Below are 16,967 nucleotides of genomic sequence, written 5' to 3'. Positions count from 1 at the left end.
AATCAAAAAGAAATGAGTATTTGTATTAAACTCCTTAGTTTGGGCAGTATACTACGGTATGGCTCTCTCGGATTCAGACAGGACTAAGGGTTCCTGACTCTGAATCCAGTGTCTGAGTTAAATGTTTCCAATGGTTTAGTCTAGCTTTCACAGTTTTTATGAATAAAAGGCATTAAAGGCTGAAAAAAAAAAAAAAAAGAAAAAGTGAGAGATAGGGAGTGCCAGCGTCAAAGCCCAGAAATGCAGAAGGTCCTGAGGCCTGCCAGAAACAAGGCCCAGAGCAGCAGGGCCACAGTCAGTCACTCTCATGTCTCTGTAGGTTCCTTTTGCTTCCGTTGCAGCTCTGCAAGTCTACGAAATTGTCTTCTGGGCCTGGTACCTAGCATTACCTATCACTTCAGCTTTTCTAAGACAGGTAAGAACATAGTTGGAGGATTTAAAGTCATTAATGGGGTGGGGGGGCGGGGGAAGAGGAAGGAACGGAAATGAATTTAAAATTCCACAAGGAGAAAGTATGACTCACTCACTTTTTAATGGGTAACCACCCTTTTCAATTGCATCTTGTGAAAACAGCCAAGGAGCATTAAAGATTGAATGTAAAACTGCTTCTGGGCAAAGCTGATTAAAAAGGAATAAAACTATTTTAAAAGGTTGTTGGAGTTATTTGGCAACATTTGCATTCTAGTGAATGGGTGACTCAGATCCCACTACCGGTCTTTTTCATCTCCAGAGCCTGACTGTTACACGATGACAGTCACCAGTAATTGTTGCTCTCTGGAGACTACTGAAGACTCTCAGTCCAGCTGATAGTACTGAGTGATTAGCACTTTGCTTGATTTAATGAGCCTTCACAAAAGCCATACCTGTTTTGTCCTTGAACTCTCTGTTCACTCAACTTTCCAATTTTTCCATCCGCAAGAATATATAACACACTGCTTGCTACTAGCTTGCCATAAATAATAACCAGGCTCTGCTTGCTGGGGCTTTTCTTTACCTTAACTCCTATTCTTTTAAGAAGCAAAACTTTAATCAGGTTCAACATATGAAAACATAGCAGGGACACCTGAGCCAACACAGCAGTAAAACTTGACCCTAATGTGAACAGACTGTTAACCTTAAATGCTGCTTGCTGACTCATAGGTCACAATATATCATTTTTAACCTAATTTAAAATTAATCTTTAAAAAACCCTGCTAAGCTAATGAAAGTCAGTTTACATCTATGTAGTCGGCAAGCAAAAACAAAAGTAAAATAAACATGAAGTTCATCACCTTACATCTAAGAGCGGTGGGCTACGCTGTTCAAACCAACCAGTTTTCACGCATACACTCTGTGCAGGATGAGAGAGAAGGGCAAGGTCAAATCCAAACATTTCCGAGGGCCACATTATGTCAAAACCACAACTTCTCTGGGCTGCTTTTTATTTCACAATTATGCCAACACTTGAAAATACTTTCTGTCTCTAGTTCTATAGCACAAACTAGACTTATTATTTCCTCAAATACAAAGTTTCCCTCAAAACAAATACAAACTCTATTATGAGGGGTTTGTAGTAAAACTTCACCTTAACAAAGCAACAACATGCCACAAATCAGGTCTTTTTTTTTTTTTCCAGATTATCTCATAAAAATATAGTGACTAAGAGAAAAGAGCAAAACATTTAAAGTGTGTGTTGGCAGAATTCAGTGTAATTTATGGATGGTTTTATGGCTCCCAGATTGTACTTTTATTACTTCTCAAGAGGCATTCATGAGATGTGTTGCAATGAAGACCAAATCATACATAAATTTTTATCTGAAAATAAAGTGTTTGTTGCCCTCTTGAGGCAAATTCAAGAACAGAAACAAAACAAAACTGGCACTGCCTAGAATATTACTGAAAGAGGCTTTCTCTTCCACAGGGCTTTTTCTACAAACAAATCATGATCTGCACTGAGCTCGCTGGACTAGACAACCCTATTTTCAACCCAATGATGGACAACTTACATTCAAGCACCATTAGCACTATAACATTTCTGCAAAAATAAAATGTTACACCAAGAAGAAAGCAAAATTTTTACTTTCAATTGATGAAAATGTCAAACTAGATACATCCTAAAAGTTCACTATGCAGATCTTAGTTGGCCTGCTTCATATACCTCAGGGGACCCAAACTGCAGGAGATGAAAAGCTTAGTGGCAAATTTTTATGGGGGAGAGAGGCAAGTCTAAGATATTTACAGCTCAATTCCACTTAATATGTAAGGTCTTCAAGATAAGATCTTACATATTAAGGTCCAAGAAATGAGTACAGAAGTATATAAGCTTGCATAGAAAAACTTATCTTGATAGATGTCCCTGCCAGGGAATTTTCAGAGCTGAATGAATTGTGGTCAGCAACCCTCCGAGAGAACCTTCTGCTGCCATTCCCGTCTCCTAGCTTTGAACTAATAAAGGTTGTTTTTCCTCAATCACATTTTATCTAAGGTATAGTTTGATTTTTCAGTATTATTAAGAGTAATTAGCTGGATGATATCATTACTCCTCTAAAGTTTGAAGACTTCAGCGTTTACTAAGCATGACTCATATTAATGATCAGTTTTTTTTGTTGTTGTTTGTTGTTTGTTTTTTGAGACACAGTCTCACTCTGTTGCCCAGGCTGGAGTGCAGTAGTGCAATCTTGGCTCACTGAAACCTCTGCCTCCTGGGTTCAAGTGTTTCTGTACCTCAGCCTCCCAAGTAGCTGGGACTAGAGGCACCAGCCTCCATGCCCAGCTAATTTTTACATTTTTAGTAGAGAGGAAGTTGCGCTATGTTGGTCAGGCTGGTCTCGAACTCCTGGCCTAAGGTGTGGCTCTCTCGGATTCAATCTGCCCACCTTGGCCTCCCAAAGGGCTGGGATTATAGGCGTGAGCCACCATGCCCGGCCTCTTGATCAGTTTTGAACAAGCCGTAACAATGCAGTCGCCACCTCGTCTATTACTAAAGCCCCTGTAGGAGGAAGAGATCACAACGCTACAGGTCCAGATTCACGGACACAGAATTCACCTGTTGCATTCCTTAGAGTCAATCAAAGAGAAGTAGGCTGCTGTCCACACAAACTCTCCCAGCTGCCAAACCTTTCACATGGGCTCTTTGAGCTACCCCTGGTATTAAATTTTATGAAAAAGCTCCTCTCTTCTTTTCACTTTTACAAACCCAAGGAGAACAAAGGAAGTTAAGGGGGTAGGGGGAGTAGGGAGGGCACAAAAAGATGTGGCTGCCCCCAATTCCAAGAGGCAACCCTACCCAGGTCATTAACTAACTGATCATTCATTCAAAATTCATTCACGCATTTACTTGTGCTTACTATGTGCCAAGAACTGCTTTACTTACAGGGTAATAAAAACCACTCTTAGGTCTATTCAAAATTTGGTCCTACACAAAAAATCTTAGGAGGTGGCACTATTTGAACAACCTTATAATTAGCTATATGAAACCCCCACCCCATATAAAAGAGAAGCCAGAGAAAAGCCTGAGGGTGGTAGGGAAGGAGGGCAAGGAAAAACAGGCCATATTCCTTCCAACATCTTCAAGCTCTGATGACGTGCACACACATGTGCACATACATAACAGACACACTCACATTCTGACACCTAGCACAGCTTGTAAAATTAGGCTCTGAAAGCAAAGCTATCTGGGATTTATATCCCACTCTACCACCAACCACCTCTGCAACTTTGGGCAAATTGCTTATCTCTCTGTGCCTCAGCTTCCTCACCCGTAAAACAGGGATAATCTGAACACTTAACTCAAAGGCTTACTATGAGTATTAAATAAGTGAATATTAAACACCCATGACAACACCTGGCCCATTGTATACGGAGCAAATGTAAATATCCTCCTTTGCTGCCATTTCCCATGTCCTTTCCTCCTCAGCTCTAAGGTCTATGATGACCATTATTCTGCCACCTTTTCTATGCATTTATATACAGATATGTGTGTGTGTATGTGCATGAAAACATAAATAATGGGATCGTACTATAAGAATTGCTCTAAAAATTGCTTTTCACTTAGTATACCTTGGAGATCCACAACTCTCCCATGAGGTGGTCTCCTCCATTTACATGGTTGTCAGTGTTACCTATGAGCTGATAATCCCCAGTTTCGTACCGTCAGCTCAGACTTCTCTTGTATTCACAGCCAACCGACATCTCCACTTGAATGAATCACAAGCTCTTCAAATTTCACACACCCAAAACAGAACTCTTGATTTTCTCCCACTGAGATTTTCTCTGCCCTTCCCGCTATCTTTCTCACCTCAGTATACAGCCCTACCCTACCTTCCTACCATTTCTGACAGCCAGAAACTTAGTGTCAGGCTTGATCCCTTCTTTTCTCTTACCCCCATCTCAATCTCCTCTCCATCACCACTGCTGCTGCCCCCATCTGAGCAGGGATGGATGTAATCAGATGGCCTCCTATCTGGTTTCCCACTTTCACCCTGGTACTCCTAATCCATTAGCCAGATAGTAGCCAGAATGACCCTACCTGTTAACCAGAACATGCCACTTCCCCTTCACCTGCTCCCTACTGCATTTCAAATAAAATTTCAACTCCTTAAACGCATGTATCTTGGCCCTTACCTAACACTTCAACCCCATCTCATGACGTTCTTTCTCTTGTTCACTGGGATCTGACATGGTTTGGGTGTTTGTCCTCTCCACATCTTATGTGGAAATGTGATCCCCAATATTGGAGGTGTGGCCTGGTGGGAGGTGTTTGGGTCCTGGGGCTGGATTCCTCATAAATAAATGGCTTACCACCATCTCCTTGGTGATAAGTGAGTTCTCGCTCAGTTGTTTCACGTGAGATTTGTTGTTTAAAAGAGTGTGGCACCTCCCCGCACCCGTCATGTGATGTACTGGCTCCCCTTCACCTTCCACCATGATTGGAAGCTTCCTGAGGCCTCGCCAGAAGCAAATGCCAGCACTATGCTTCATGTGGAGCCTGTACAACTGGAACCAATTAAACCTCTTTTCTTTATAACTTACCTAGTCTTAGGTGTTCCTTTATAGTGACACAAATGGATTAACACAGGATCTAACCATACTGGCTTCCTCTCTGTCCCTAGAACACCCCAAGCTGTTTCCCATTTCAGGGCCTTTATCTTATCCTTTCTGCTGTTGGCCTAACTCCTCCTTGTACTTCAGGTCTCAGCCTAAATATCACCACTTTCCAGTATCTAAAACAGCACATAGTATCTAGTGGGCCCTCAAGAAGGATTTGTTAAATAAGGAAAATAGTAACTATCCATGTGTTCCTGCAACTCCTGAAAACAAAAACTATTTTAAGACTTTCACTTCTTAAATCACTGAACTACATACTAACCTGTAGTAATCTTCTTGCTAAAAACAAGGTGTCAAAATAATGCATAATTTTGTCAACTAGAATTCAAAATGAGTAAATTAACTTGTGGTTTGAATAACATATGATTTGACAAACATCAGTTTGTCCCCTCTAAAACTCATGTTGAAATTGTCATTGTAACAGTATTAACAGGTGGGACCTCTGAGAGGCGACCTGACCTTGTGGGTAAGATTAATACCATTATAAAAGGGTGAATTGGTCCGCTTTTTGTTTCTCTTGCCTTTTGCTGTGTGATGACGTAGTAAGAAGGCTCTTGCCAGATGCCAGCACCTTGACATTGGACTTCCCAACCTCCAAAGCTGTGAGCCAATAAATTTCTGTGCATTATAAATTACCTAGTCTCAGATATTTTGTTACAGCAGCACAAGACAAAGATTCCAATCATAAACAGTTATTATTTAATAATTATGAAATATTTACTCTAAATTAGGTTTTTAAATAACAGTACCCTGTTTTGCTGATTTTATAGCAGCTAAAATACTCCCAGACCCCTTCTTGGGTGGGCTGAAAAATTCAATCAGGCCAATCAAAACTACTGTCATTTAGACCAGCCTAAGGCTGAAAAGACATTCATGGACCATATTTGGCGAATCTCCCTATTTGAGAATACCACTATGTCAACAAACTGTATTCATTTTTTCTTTAAAAGGATTATTTCAGTGAAAGGATTATTTTCACTGGAAAAGATTATTTCAGCGAAAGCATTATTTTCACTGAAATAATCCTTTCCCATGAAACGAGAAAGATTATGAGAAGTAAGAATGTGGATGCAGGGCAGAAGGCATTCTTGTAGACTACTGCTAGGAGCATAAACTGACAACCACTCTGGAGACTATAATAAAATAAGAATTTCTTACTTGACTGCCTCGTAAATATTGTTGGAAGTATGTCCTGATAAGGCATCATGTAAATTTCGAATAAAATAATCTCTGTATTCTTCTGGAAGGGCCATAAATGTTCCACCCATCACAATAAACTCCACTTTATCCACACTATGACCAAGTTGTTTTAACTGAAAGACAAATTCATCAGCATTAGAATGATATAAGCATAAGGAACTACTCTAAGAAGGCATTGCAAATCTCTTATTTTGCAGTGTTTTCATCAGTACAGTTTAAAAATCAGAAGTAATGAAACACACTTAGCTAATTCTGTGGATAAAAAATAGGCTCAAGTCTGAAAGAAAAAAGTGAGTACAACTCAAATAAGGAGGGAGAATGAGAATATAAAACAACAAATAAGAGGCTTGACTTGAATACCTACAAAGTGGAAATTTAAAAACATGAAGAATATAAACTAGAAAGCAGTAAAGACAAATATAATACAATATGCAAAATAGCAAGTATTTATTGATCATGTATTTTATGTCAGACTTAGTGGTAAGCCTAGGGGACAAAAAGGTGGCATTTATGGTCAACAATGATACATGAATGATTATGTAACATAATAAGGATTTGATGTAATGGAAGAAAAAAAGAATAGATTAGAAAGAAAAATCAAGACAGCAGTCTAAAATTGATGAATGATTCTAGGCACAGGAGGCACTTCAAGTCTGCTTTCTAAAAAAAAGTGAAAGTCTGATTAAAAATGAAATATTCAGGCCAGGTGCGGTGGCTCATGCCTGTAATCCCAGCACTTAGAAGGACCAGGCTGGCAGATCACCTGAGGTCAGGAGTTCGAGACCAGCCTGGCCAACATGGTGAAACCCCATCTCTACTAAAAATACAAAAATTACCCAGACATGCCTGTAATCCCAGCTACTCTGGGGGCTGAGGCAAGCGAATTGCTTGAACCAGGAGGCGGAGGTTGCAGTGACCCAAGATTGTGCCACTGCACTCCAGCCTGGGCAACAAGAGTGACACTCTGTTTAAAAAAAAAAAATTAGGTCTCCTCTACTAGGGGAGAGAATGATACAAATCTTTCATTTTGTTGACTACAATAAGCCAAGATTCTAATTTTTAAAAATAGGTATTGAAATTAACACTAATTTCTGAAAATGGCAAAAAACATATACAGAAAAACTATACGTATGCATGTGTGTACATATATCAACACTAAAAGAATACTGTATTTCTATATCTATGGTTCTTTACAAGAGATATTCATCAAAATTACCCTGGTAGTTTTTTAAAATATCTTGCTAGGACCTTAAAGTAGACTTAATCAGAACCTCCCGAGGAGAAGATCTGACACGTTTTGGAGAAGTTACTCAGGTAATTCTAGTGCATTTAAGAAAAGAATCACTGCTCTATGTTCACTTCTAAATCTTGTAAACTATGCTCCTTTTTTGGTAAACATAAGCTTTTCATGCTCAATAGTTTTACATTTTAAATAAATTAACTATCATAGCTCAAAAAGAAATTGAAGCAAAGGTCAGTTTAGAACCCACTGTTTGGAAAAATGTGGGCTCCCCCAGATGGGGTCCTCTCCTGTCACCAACAATCCTGTTCCTCATACGCTTGGGTGACAGCAAAGTGGATACTAAAACTGAACAGTATTCACCAATAAGCCAATAAACAAACCCAGAGACAACTTATCCACTATGGTTATGTATTACTATCTACTTTAGACTTGGATGTGCCTACTATACATTACAACTATGGACAGTGCTTTACGTTTTTTAAATTGGACAAGTTTAAAATAAACTTGTAAACAAAGGAAATCTGTATTAATGTTCAGATTTCTGGAACACTGCAAGGTCATGTACATAGTACTTGTTTTTGGTCAACTATATTGAGGTATAATTTAAATACGATAAAATCCACTAACTTTAAGTGTACAATGGATGAGAGCTGATAGATATTTAGAGTTACGTAACCACCACCATGACCATGATATAGAACAATGCCATATCCCCACTAGTTCTTTGTACTCCTTTGTAGGAAACTTCCTATTTCCACCCAACAAATCTGTCACAATACTTCTTTTTGAGACAGGTTCTTGCTGTGTCACCCAGGCTGAAGTGCAGTGGTATGATCACAGCTCACTGCAGCCTTGACCTTCCGGGCTCAAGGGATCCTTCCACCTCAGCCTTCCAAGTAGCTAAGACTTCAGGTGCACACCACTATGCCATGCTAATTTTCGTATTTTTTGTAGATGGGGTTTTGCTATGTTGCCCAGGCTGGTCTCGAACTCTTACGCTCAAGTGATCTGCTGTCACAGCCTTCCAAAGGGTTGGGATTACAGGCATGAGCCATTGTGCATGGCCAGTCAAAATACTTCTTAATCTGACTTTTGGAAGTTAAAAGTCAACACACCCACCCATTGTCTAAGAACTTTCATACATCCATATTCCACAAATTTCATACTACAAATGACTTTCTACAAATTCAAAAAAACTTAGAGAATATAAAACTCTTAAACAATAAATACAGTCTTTAAAGAAAGTAGTGTTTTTGACCTTGCTAGGCATGGCAAATTCTCCCTCCCTCAGATGGATATTGAAAACTTATAAATAGGAAAAACACCTTTTTTGTTCTTATTTCAGGTTCAATTTGAATCAAGCAACAATGGCTTCTTACTAAGTATAAACACCTAATTTTTAAAAAACATGTTTTTTAAAAATGTACCTGTTCTATTCGGTGTCTTGTCTGTAGGAAAGGGTCATATCTGGCACGGATGGCTCTCATGGAGGTTGGCTAGAAGAGAAAAATATTGTTATGCCCACATTGAATTAAAAATAAAAAGTAGTTTCAAAAGGACTGTATTTTTTAAAAAACTCTCCATGGTTCCAAACATTGAAAACATGGCTTGTAACCCCATTAATTTTTCTCAGTCTTGTCAGGGTTCAAAATAATGTCCTGAATCGCATCTGGCAGGTGTCCACCCACGCTGTCATAAACACCTCAACAGCAGGGTGTCTCCTTGGATCACATCTGTCTTTCGTATAAACACTTCTGGAATCCCAGGATCACCAAAGTGTTCTACTCACAGACATAGATGTGCATACATATACCAGAATCATGTAATAAAGTAACTTTTAAATAAGCTTCTAAAATACCACACAGTTTGTAATGGCTACCATCATACAGTGGAATACTCTACAGCCACGAAACAATGTACTGACATAAAATGTTCACTAAGATATTGTAAAATAAAAGGCAAAGTGAAAGAGGACTCTGATATGCTACCTTATATGGAATCAGTCGAATAAAGAATATGTCCAGGTTGAGCATCCCTAATCCAAAAATCAAAAATGCTCCAAACCTCAAAATTTTTTGAGTGCCAACATGATGCTGTAAGTGGAAAATTCCACAGATAAGTATTTAACACAAACTTTGTTTCATGCACAAAATTATTAAACATATTGTATAAAATTAATTCAGGCTAGGTGTATCAGGTGTACATAAACCCAAAATGAATCTCATGTTCAGACTCGGGTTCCACTCTCAAGATTTCTCATTATGTATATGCAAATATTCCAAAATCCAGAAAAATCCAAAATCCGAAACACTTCTAGTCCCAAGCATTTCACATTAAGGGATAGGCAACCTGTGTATGCTGTATTCCTAAAATATCCCTGAAGGATGGGGAGGAAATAACAAACAACACTAACTGGTAGGGGGAGGAGTAAAAAAGAGTGGCTAGGGGACAGGAATGACAGGAAGCCTTTTCACGAAATCATTCCTCTTGTATTTTAAAAAATTTGAACCCTAGAAAACAGGAAAAAGAAATGAAAACATATATGAGAAAAAAGTCACAAGGTCTCCTGGCTTCTGAGCTGTTCTGAGGAGGGTGACTCCTTCAAAAGCGCCTCACTGGCCTCCTGCCTTCTTTCTGGTCTCCACTCTAACCCTTTCTCTACATGGCCATCAAAATGATCTTTCAAAAAACCTAAATCGGATTGTATCATTCCCCTGCCTTAAATCCTAATAGCTTCTCATGACTCCTGCACTAAAATGGAAACTCCTTACCTTCGCTTACAAACCCCAGCTCATTTGCACTCCCAGCCTCATGCTTCCCTCACCCCCTGCAATGCACAACACCCCCATGTCTTTCCTTCCTTGGGCCTTATTCTAGTGACTTCTCTGCTAGGAATGCCCCTTCCACATACTCTTTGGACTAGGTCCTTCTTGTCATTCAGACTCAACTTCAATCTCACTTCACAGAACCCCTTCCTAATGACCACAGCTAAACCATCTCAGCTGCCATCACCTTACTTGATTTTACATCTCTGCTTAGCATTTTTTGAGTGCCTGATACTTCTTCTTGTTTCTTTACTATCTACCTTCCATTATTAAAATATAAATTCCAGGCTGGGTACAGTGGCTAACGCCTGTAATCCCAGCATTTTGGGAAGCCGAGGCAGGTGGATCACTTAAGGTCAGCAGTTCGAGACCAGGCTGGCCAACATGATGAAACCTTGTCTCTACTAAAAATACAAAAATTAGCTGGGCGTGGTGGTGCTTGCCTGTAGTACCAGCTACTTGCGAGGCTGAGGCAGGAGAATCACTTGAACCCGGGAGGTGGAGGTTGCAGTGAAGGAGATCATGCCACTGCACTCCAGCCTGGGTAAGAGTGAGACTCCATCTCAAAAAAAAAAAAAAAAAAGAAAAAGAAAAAAAATGTAAATTCCAGAAGACAAAGGGACCCTGTCCATTTTCTACTGCTAAAGTGACGGTACAATGTAGTGGTGAGCAGCACAGAGTTTGAAACCTGCTTGTCACTTACTAATAGTGTGTCTTTGGCCCAGCTATTTAAGCCTGCTATGTCCTAGTTTCCTGATTGGCAAACTGGGATCATGATAGCGTCTATCTTCAAAACACTGCAATAAGGTTTACAGTTGTAAAGCACTTAGAATAGCGTTTGGGATAAGAAGTGCTTATGTATTTCTCTAGTGGCTAGAACAATATAGGGCATTAGTAGACACTGGCAAATATTTGGTGAATGAACAGCTTTTATAATCAGAAAAAAACAAAAACAAAAAATTGTCAGAAAGTCAGTACTGGTAAAACCATACTACAGGTAAAGCATGATGCAACATTTCATCAGGACAGCCTCAAAGTTACTGTACCTCATAGCCAGTGTAAGACTGGGTGGAATACTCAAAATCAGAATCAGGTCCACCAGGGCAGTATCTGCCAGTACAACAAAAGAACAAGAATGTCAGATGCAAAACTGAGTTCAACCAGCTAGTTCCAAGCATCTACCATCTCCAAAGAATCCTGATAACAAACGAGCCTCCTTTTCAAATCCTAACAGAAGAATCTACCTTTGTAGTATCTGTAAATAATGTATTTTCTACCAAGAAGTAAATAAGATAAATATGTAAAGGGACACTATTACATCCATTTTCAAAATACTGCAGTTGTGATTATTTCAGAGGTTTAAGCTTTTCGGGGCAAATAACAGAAATGAAGTTTTTCTAAGTTTGAATCAATACTCAGTGTTCTCTTGGGAACCACACTCAAGAAAATCTTTCCCCCTTTTTATCTTCCTACCCAGAATCATGCAAACTCTTCTGCTAATTCTTTCTAATAGGTGAGTTTGAGAAATCTAAAGGTTACGTATAAGGATAATTTTTTATTTTGATACGTTTCTGATCCAAATTCATTTTAAATTTCTGATGTTGAATTTAGGCAGCTCATATTCCCATGTTTCATTTATGAGTTTAAGAGAATGTGCTGCTTTGAGTTGCATATCCCAATGTCTACTGTTTTGAGTTCCATAGCCTACATTTTAAAAATTGCAACAAATTAAAATATTCATATGTTCCAATTTTATTTATTTATTTTGATATGGAGTCTCACTCTGTCGCCCAGGCTGGAGTGCAGTGGCATGATCTCGGCTCACTGCAACCTCCACCTCCCAGGTTCAAGTGATTCTCCTGCCTCAGCCTCCCAAGTAGCTGGGACTAGAAGCGCATGCCACCACGCTCAGCTAATTTTTGTATTTTTAGTAGAGATGGGGTCTCATGGTGCTGGCCAGGCTGGTCTTAAACTCCTGACCTCAGATGATCCACCTGCCTCAGCCTCCCAAAATGCTGGGATTACAGGCGTGAGGCACTGCACCCGGCCTCATATATTCCAATTTTAAAGCACTAAAATATCTACCAATGGTTGCTTGTTTGAAAGAGTAATCTATAAATCTATTAAGTCGAAGTTTTAAATATTACCAGCATGTACTGACTAAGGGCTCGAGGGAGCATATTTAGTTTAATTAAAACACACACATATACAATTTAAAAAATCACCATACTTACACACATATATTTCCTGTAAAACTGATGTGTGGACATCTGTGGGGTTTGCACATCACAGCCACAACAGCAATCTATAAAAGAAAGACGAATAAAAAAGCTATTATAGGATAATTCATACAAAACTCCACAGAGTGGTTATCCCTCAGAAGGAAAGAGAGGAATGCAACCAAAGAGTGGCAAGAAGGGGCTTCAAAGCTATTGACGAAGTCGTATTTCTCAAGCTGGGCACTGGGTACAAGAGTGATCTCTGTTCAATATTAATCATCTTTAAATTGTCCACATGTATTATATATGTGAATTTATATTCCATTTTACAATAAATTAAGTACAAAATAATAAATTAATTGTTAAAGCCAGTGATTCTTAGTCTTTCTCTCTCTGATTGTCTCACTAAATAGCCTATAAGAAAAAAATTACTTTATGCAATTCTATGAAATTATATATAAACCTAACGTTTGTGACTCAAACGCCTCATGAACACACTGGATCTCAATATTTGCAGCAGGGCCTATTAAACTAACAGCTTCATGTTTCAGGGTCTGGGTGTAAATAACCTCAGAGGGGTCTGACAGAGCCTCAGTGAGGTGAGGACAGGAGGCAGTGGCAAAGACGCAAGACTGGTTACATCCAGGGCACTTGGTCAAATCTGGCCATTTATGAAAGCGAATGCAAGCCAGGCTTCTCACTATCAGAGAAGTAGCTATAAACATGGAAAGAGAGAGAAGCAGAATGAACTCTGTGGGCTGGGTGGAATTAAAGGTATTGTGGTCAATCAGAGTGTTCAACATATGGTAGACTGATAAATAAATACAAATGGAAATGTGTTACATGTATGTGAGCATTTATGTATGCAGCTATACATATATATGTCCTTGCTTGGACCACTGAGAGTCTGGCAGCAGCAATACCCTGACAGCAGTAGGCACATCTAGGACTCAGGTCTTGGTTTGTAAATATCCTTCTCCACTAAAAGAAACCAGGGCTCCTTGGGGAAATGGCTGATTCCAGGGCTGGAGCAAAGAAAGTCTAAGATGAGCCTGGAACATTTTTCTTTTTTTTCTTTCTTTTTTTTTTTGAGACAGAGTCTCACTCTGTTGCCCAGGCTGGAGTGCAATGGTGTGATCTCAGCTCATTGCAACCTCCACTTCCTGGGTTCAAGCAATTCCCCTGCCTCAGCTTCCCAAGTAGCTGGGATTACAGGCATGTGCCACCACGCCTGGCTAATTTTTTGTATTTCTTTTTAGTAGAGACAGGGTTTCGCCCTGTTGGCCAGACTGGTCTCAAACTCCTGACCTTAGGTGATCCACCCAGCTCGGCCTCCCAAAGTGCTGGGATCACAGGCATGAGCCACCATGTCTGGCCAAGCCTGGAACATATAATTGTGCCAGAAAGCTAGAAACTGCTCAAAGAATGATGAGGACTTTTAAAAAGACATAGAAATCACCTTGAAAAGGCTCCCATTGGTCAAGTCTGCAATAATTTGTGCATCAAAATAAATTCTGATACTAACAGATAACAACCCACCAAATATAACAACCCACCAAATAGGTAACCATTAATTCCTTCACACAAATAAAGGAGTGAACTGGGTATGTGATGAGAAACAGGGTATTTACCTGGTTTCTAAGTATTTCTCCATACAACACTTCTTAATACAAAGTGGAAAAAAATAACTTGACAGAGGGTAAGGCTGGTGGACAGCACCTTGATCAAAACGAGAAACATCAGTGACAGGAAAGCCAAACCTACGCACCACTGGATGGGAGATGATGAGAAGAACGCAGTGCCGCTTCTGTAATGCATGGGCTGAAGACATGTAACCTCAATCTCATGATGAGGAAACAGCTGATGAACCCACATTGAGGGACGTGCTACAAAATAACTTGCCTGAAATCTTCAAAAGTGTTAAGATAATGGAATCCAAAAAAGACAAAGGAAATGTCCAGACTAAAGAGATATGACAATTAAATCCAACAGCTGATTCTGAACTAGGTTCTGTGGGATGTTATTGAAACGGCTGGTGAAACTTAAGTGAGGTCTGAGGCTTAGATGACAGTAATGTATCCAAGTTAACAACCATGGTGTTTCAAGGAAAACACAAACACGACTCGAATACAAACTCAAAATGGGTTACGGACCTACCTGTCTATATTTAAAAGTTGTGCTCTGAGAAAGACAATGAAAAGACAAGCCACAGACTGGGAGAAAATATCTGCATAACAGGTACCTGATAAATCATTTCCAGCTAAAATATACAAAGAACTCTTAAAACCTAGTAAGAAAACACCCAATTAAGAACAGGGCAAAAGATGTGAATAGATATCTCACTAAAGAAGATATATAGTGGCAAATAAGTATATGGAAAGATGCTCAACATCACGTCATTAGGGAATTACAAACTAAACAACAAGGAGATACTACTGTTCAACTATGAGAATGGCTAAAATCCAAAACGCTGGCTGGGCACCATAGCTCACGCCTATAATCACAGCACTTTGGGAGACCAAGGTGGGAGGATCCCTTGAGCCTAGGAGTTCAAGACCATCCTAGGTAACATGGTGAAACCCTGTCTCTACAAAAAACACAAAAATTAGCTGGTGTGGTGTTGCATGCCTGTTGTCCCAGTTACTTAGGAGGCTGAGGTGGGAGGATAGCTTGAACCTGGGAGGTTGAGGCTGCAGTGAGCTGTGATCATGCCACCACACTCTAGCCTCAGTGACAGGACAAAACCCTGTCTCAAAATAAATTAATTAAATAAAATCCAAAACACCGACATCTCCAAGTGTTAGCAAGGATGTGGAGCATCAGAGCACTCACTCACTGCTGGTGGGAATGCAAAATGGTGCAGCCACGTTGGAAGAGTTTGCGGTTTTTTACAAAGTGAAACATAGTCTTACTATATGATCTACCAGTTGCACTTCTTGACAGTTACTCAAGTAAGCTAAAAATGTAGGTGGACACAAAAACCTTCACACAGCTTTGTTTAAAACTGCCAAAAACTGGAAGCAACCAAGATGTCCTTCAACAGGTGAATGAATAAGGAAATAATGGTACATCCATACAATGGAATATCATTCAGCAATTTAAAAAAAAGAATGAGCTGCCAAGTCACAAAAAGACATGGCAGACTTCAATGCATATTGCTAAGTGGAAAGGCTGTATGATTCCAATTACTGTACATGACACTCTGGAAAAAGCAAACTTTATTAAAGACAATAAAACAATCAGTGGTAGTCAGGTTACGTCTAGAACATGGAGAGTGAGAGGGACAAATAGCTGTTTTTTTGTTTGTTTGTTTTTTTGAGACAGAATCTCACTCTGTCACCCAGGCTGGAGTGCAATGGCATTACCTCGGCTCACCGCAACCTCTGCCTCCTGGGTTCAAACTATTCTCCTGCCTCAGCCTCCCAAATAGCTGGGATTACAGGTGCCCACCACCACACCTGGCTAATTTTTATGTTTTTAGTAGAGACGGGGTTTCACCATGTTGGCCAGGCTGTTCTCAAACTCCTGACTTCAGCTGATCTGCCTGCCTCAGCCTCCCAAAGTGCTAGGATTACAGGCATGAGCCACCGCGCCCAGCCACAAATAGGAGATTTTAGGGCAGTGAAACTATTCTATATGATGCTGTAATAGTGGATACATGACATTATGCATTGGCAAAACCTATAGAATGTAGAACACAGAGTGTATTCTAACGTAACTACAGGTTTTTGGTTAATAATAATGCAGCAATATTGGTTCATCAATTATAACAAATGTACCAAACAATGCAAGATATTAATAATAGGGAAACTGGAGTAGGGGTGAAGGCGCCAGAGGAAGTATATAAAATTTTCTGTCTCTGTAAACCTAAAACTACTGTATAAAATAAACAAAGCACCATCAGAGAAACAGCAAGAATAAAAGCACAGAGGTGAGAATGGCAGTAGATAGGGAATGGCCACCAGCTGTGTGTTTCTGATACTTTCGATAGATCACTCTTGTGACACTGTTAAAGATGAATTTCATGCAGGTAGGACAAAGTAGACAAGTAAGGAAATTACTGAAACAATCTAAACAAGAAATAATAAAGGCCAAAGCATTCCTACCAGTGGCAGTAGGAATGGCGAATGCATTTCACATTTTTTTGGAAACTGAGTGCACGGTGGTACTATGAACTAACATGGACAGGAAAGGTGAATAAGCAAGTCTGGTATTAGTTTTAGTTATGTTATACTTCAGGAGGTTCTTAGGCAGTCAAAGGACAGGTGCCTAACTGACAATCTGCCAGGAGTCTGAAGCTCAGGGAATGGTTCATGCTGGGAGTCAGCATACAGCAATACTAAAATCATCAAATGGATGAGGTTACCAAAGAAAGCACGCAAAGTACCCAACACA

At 39.7% G+C, this 16,967-nt stretch overlaps 1 protein-coding gene across 1 annotated transcript in view; it reads right to left on the bottom strand.

Moving 5' to 3' along the window:
• ELP3 (elongator acetyltransferase complex subunit 3) overlaps window positions 1-16,967 on the bottom strand; it is a 99,739-nt gene that overhangs the window by 73,827 nt on the left and 8,945 nt on the right. The window contains exons 4-7 of the mRNA XM_032143507.2: window positions 12,588-12,658; window positions 11,400-11,463; window positions 8,956-9,024; window positions 6,244-6,398 (exon numbers count right to left, since the gene is read on the bottom strand). Of these exons, the coding sequence (XP_031999398.1) occupies window positions 6,244-6,398; window positions 8,956-9,024; window positions 11,400-11,463; window positions 12,588-12,658 (359 nt within the window). The remainder of the gene's footprint in view (window positions 1-6,243; window positions 6,399-8,955; window positions 9,025-11,399; window positions 11,464-12,587; window positions 12,659-16,967) is intronic.

Source organism: Hylobates moloch, unplaced genomic scaffold, assembly GCF_009828535.3.
Source record: "Hylobates moloch isolate HMO894 unplaced genomic scaffold, HMol_V3 SCAFFOLD_22, whole genome shotgun sequence".
In the NCBI taxonomy this organism is placed as follows: Eukaryota; Metazoa; Chordata; class Mammalia; order Primates; family Hylobatidae; genus Hylobates; species Hylobates moloch.
Note: the sequence above shows the minus strand (reverse complement) of the source record. Positions and strands in the feature narration are given on the sequence as shown.